This window comes from Symphodus melops (assembly GCF_947650265.1).
Source record: "Symphodus melops genome assembly, chromosome: 9".
Lineage (NCBI taxonomy): Eukaryota > Metazoa > Chordata > Actinopteri > Labriformes > Labridae > Symphodus > Symphodus melops.
The window spans coordinates 137,314-142,138 of record NC_136699.1 but is presented as its reverse complement, the minus strand read 5'-3'; the positions used below and the strand labels follow the sequence as shown (position 1 = coordinate 142,138).

The window sequence follows — 4,825 nt, the reverse complement described above, 5'->3', positions numbered from 1 at the left end:
TTAAAGCTTAAAGTTGTGTTTGTCCATTTAAGTTTCCTTCCTTTTTGAAACCATTGTCATGTATGACTGTTGATGGCCACGCCTGTTATACCTCTGTCCTAGTCCAACATCTCCACTGTAATGCTTGCAGTAATGACCATGCACACGCCCTCACATGATCATTGTGATCCTCATGGACGCCACGTTAAGTTCTCATGCACATCCTCATGTTTTCAACATTTATATCTTTTAAGCGTACTGGCGTGCTAACACTTGGAGCTAACCTGTGGCTTCCTTGTTTGTGTATGGATCCTTGTGTGAATGTCTAAATGCATGTACACGTGAATCTGTGGGTGATTTTAGATGACCTTTGGGGACGCCATGAGGAATAAAGCGAGACTTTCCGTCACTGGGAGTACTGGGGAGAATGGTCGGGTGATGACTCCAGAGTTTCCTAAAGCTGTCCACGCTGTCCCGTACCCGAGACCTGACATGGGACTAAACGTCAGCCTGACAGATCTGTCCTGATCCATGAGAAACTTCTGAGTGCCTTACAACGGTTTCATTCGAGCGTTTTGTTTTTTCTCCATAAGCCCCGCCCTCTCCTTCTATCCTGCCGCTTTTTTCTGTCTCTGTCTGCTGAAAAGGGAAAGATCGGAGATGGACGCTGTGTTTTGTCACACACAAAGACTTGTCTTGTTGCTCTCCGTCTCCATTTCTCGCCGTCTTAAACGCCTCCTTCTCCGGATGGAATTACATCTGGGAACAAAAGGCGCGCTCTTTTTTCTACACTGATGACACCGTGCGTTTCCTCTCCGTCTGTGTGGACCGAAACGAGGGCTTGATTGACGGCAACCACTCTGTGTGTGTGTGTGTGTGTGTGTGTGTGTGTGTGTGTGTGTGTGACAGAAAGCCACCTCCACCAAACAGAGTTTCAAGCACACTTGACATCATCTGCATTAAGATGTCACATTGTCATTTTTTTCTAAGAAAATAAGAAAAAAAAGTTGATTGAAAAAATATTTTTATGTATTTTCACAAAATAGCTTTTAAATAAAGTTGCTTACATAGCGGTCGGATACGAACATGTTGATGTGATGAAGAAATACTCGACAGCTTCTAGTTCCATATTTTTAAAGCCAAATCGCTGACGGGGTGCGACTCATGTAATTATTCCTCTTCTAAACTTTCCTGTATATTTTATTCTTTGGTGTTGATATGAACTCGATGTCAATGCTCGACATTTGGACTCAAACTTCTCTGTTGTCGCTTTCTGCTTCCTTTGCTTTGGGTGCTTTTTGTTGTTTGCATTGTTTCTGACGAGGATCAGGGTTTGAACACGCCACGAACACGAAACAGAAAACACACACACACACGGTGTGTTATTATTGCATCATGGGAAAGAGGCGTGGTCCTCCACATGGTCTGAATATAACGGATCACTGTCCTCTCAGTGAATGTAAATGAAATGTAACTTTTGTAAGTAGATGTACAGTCGGTGGCAATGACAGTGCTGATTCAGCCTTTTGGCGTTGTTTTGTGTTTGGCGTCGGACTCAGACGTAGCATCAGTTGCATGTTGTTGCCGCAGATACGACATCCGTTTATTTCTGCCAAACATGCGTTTTCATTTTAATGTTGAAGTTGTGAGGTTAACTGTTTGAAAACTGAAAATACAATGTTAGACATATATATATACGATATATACATATATACATATATTTTATATAAAAAGTTGAAATATGAAAAACAAAGCCCCCTTCATGAGCTGGTTCCACTGAGTTCTGAATCTGGTCTTGAATCCTGCAGTGTCTCATAAGTTTCTTATGCAGACGGCGAACGTTTTACTTGATTTACTGAAATTGACCAATGAAGAGGCTTCACCTCGGATGACGAGGGAGGTCCCAGTACGATTATTCTCACTGTTGTTTTTGTACTCAGCAGATAGAAACATATAGCGTCTAGTTGCTTCTCAGTTTCATGGCATATTCAGAATATTCTCACTGACATTTTGTATCTGGAATGTGTGCTAACTTGTTTATTTTTTGGGACTCTTTCTAAATAAAAGTGGCTGATCTCTCGCTGCCTCTCAGTGTCTTCATCTTTATTTAGAGCAGCTGAACACGCCATCAGAGAACCAATGACGTGGCTTTGTTTTAGTCCAGCTCTGTGCAGACCAGCTTCCTCCTGCTGGTCAGACGAGTTTGTAGCCCGATTAGCTCGTCCTGACCGACACACTGAGTGACAGCAGAGCCTGAAATCACCATGACAACAAAGCAAGCTCCAATTCTCTGTGCAAAGGGGACAAATCACGGGAGTCCTTGTCTGCTGTCCATGTACACCTGCACGCCGCCAGGATGGAAGGCAACGCCAGTCTGCTTTGTTAGCATTGTAGCTCCCTCTGTCTGCTCGTTAGCAGAACAACTTGAACTTCCATCTGTGCGTTGGCGTTCCACAACCCGTTTCTTTCATCAACCTGGGGAGATGCAGGAAACGCCAGCTGCCCCCTTCGAGGACTGTAGCTTCTGCTCTCGTGGCACGCAGAGTGACCGTGAGAGCTTTTTAAAATCACACGGAGCACGTCGGACTTCAGGTGAAACACAAAGAAACACTTATTCACTGCTTCAGTTTGATAACAGCTCACAAGCAGCTTCTCAGTCCATCATAGAGTCCCTCTTCTCTTCCTGCACGTCGCTGCACAGTGTTGCAGATCTTCATTTATTTCATCGAGATCTGAATAAAAAAGAAGCCTGGACGCTAACGAGCCCACTTGCTCTTTAAAATCATATTATTTCTTTGACACAATGCCACCATGGTCACTCAGCACTTATCCAAAGCAGCAGAACTAATCACAGAGATGAAAGCAGGACAGTGATGAGGTGCATGGAGGCCATCTTCCTTCTGCTGCTGTTAATGAAGGTCACACGTCTCCATAAAGATGGCTGACTTCCCTCTGCTCCATAAAGATAACCTCCTGTGTGCTCCTCCACACTTCTCTCAAATTCAATTTCCTCCTCAGTTCATTTCATCGTTATTGAATCATTAAAGTCACGTTTGGCTGCGTATCATAAGTGGAGCGTGAGCCAGCTGTATTTATTTAAAGATCATTAATGAAGCTGTATTTATTTAAAGATCATTAATGAAACTTATTTATTTATTTAAAGATCATTAATGAAGCTGTATTTATTTATTTAAAGATCATTAATGAAGCTGTATTTATTTAAAGATCATTAATGAAGCTGTATTTATTTATTTAAAGATCATTAATGAAGCTGTATTTATTTAAAGATCATTAATGAAGCTGTATTTATTTAAAGATCATTAATGAAGCTGTATTTATTTAAAGATCATTAATGAAGCTGTATTTATTTATTTAAAGATCATTAATGAAGCTTATTTATTTATTTAAAGATCATTAATGAAGCTTATTTATTTATTTAAAGATCACTAATGAAGCTGTATTTATTTATTTAAAGATCATTAATGAAGCTGTATTTATTTATTTAAAGATCATTAATGAAGCTGTATTTATTTATTTAAAGATCATTAATGAAGCTTATTTATTTATTTAAAGATCATTAATGAAGCTGTATTTATTTATTTAAAGATCATTAATGAAGCTGTATTTATTTATTTAAAGATCATTAATGAAGCTGTATTTATTTATTTAAAGATCATTAATGAAGCTTATTTATTTATTTAAAGATCATTAATGAAGCTGTATTTATTTATTTAAAGATCATTAATGAAGCTTATTTATTTATTTAAAGATCATTAATGAAGCTTATTTATTTATTTAAAGATCATTAATGAAGCTGTATTTATTTATTTAAAGATCATTAATGAAGCTGTATTTATTTATTTAAAGATCATTAATGAAGCTTATTTATTTATTTAAAGATCATTAATGAAGCTGTATTTATTTATTTAAAGATCATAAATGAAACTTATTTATTTATTTAAAGATCATTAATGAAACTTATTTATTTAAAGATCATTAATGAAACTTATTTATTTAAAGATCATTAATGAAGCTGTATTTATTTATTTAAAGATCATTAATGAAGCTGTATTTATTTATTTAAAGATCATTAATGAAACTTATTTATTTATTTAAAGATCATTAATGAAACTTATTTATTTATTTAAAGATCATTAATGAAGCTGTATTTATTTATTTAAAGATCATTAATGAAACTTATTTATTTATTTAAAGATCATTAATGAAGCTTATTTATTTATTTAAAGATCATTAATGAAACTTATTTATTTATTTAAAGATCATTAATGAAGCTGTATTTATTTATTTAAAGATCATTAATGAAGCTTATTTATTTATTTAAAGATCAATAATGTGTATTTGGATTTAGAAAATGCTCGTTTGTTGAAGCTGGTAAATCTAACCCTAACCCTGATGATTGGCTTTCCTTTGATCTCTGGTCAGCTTTGATCACTGCTGATTGGATCAGGACCTTCCTTATCTATCCTTCCACTGTTGTCCTGCATGCACTGAAGCCAGCTGATGTGTGATTGGTGAATACAGGTTGGACAACACTGCATGCTAACAGTCAAACAGGCCCCCATCACTACTCTGTTTAAAGTCAGTGTAGAAATGAAGTGCTGATGAGATGAGCTGCTCGACGCTTCCTGGACTCATACTGGACTCATACTGGACTCATACTGGACTCATACTGGACTCGTTGGGTCTGAGTTAGCTAGCATGATGTTCTTTGTTTTAGGTGAAGTGTTGGAGTTATATTTCATGCCTTTAGTTGGTTAAACAAATGTTGTAATTCAGACTGATCTGAAGGTAAGAAGAGGGTGAACAATGCAACGAGGTTAGCCGT

General features: G+C 36.8%; 1 protein-coding gene across 1 annotated transcript in view; it reads left to right on the top strand.

Moving 5' to 3' along the window:
- The window catches only part of gria2b (glutamate receptor, ionotropic, AMPA 2b), a gene marked incomplete at its 5' end in the record, with an annotated part of 39,807 nt that extends 38,088 nt beyond the window's left edge, over positions 1–1,719 (top strand). Inside the window, one exon of the mRNA XM_079352441.1 lies at positions 343–1,719. Within this exon, the coding sequence (XP_079208567.1) occupies positions 343–507 (165 nt within the window). The 3' untranslated portion in view covers positions 508–1,719. The remainder of the gene's footprint in view (positions 1–342) is intronic.
- Positions 1,720–4,825: the final 3,106 nt, after the last annotated feature.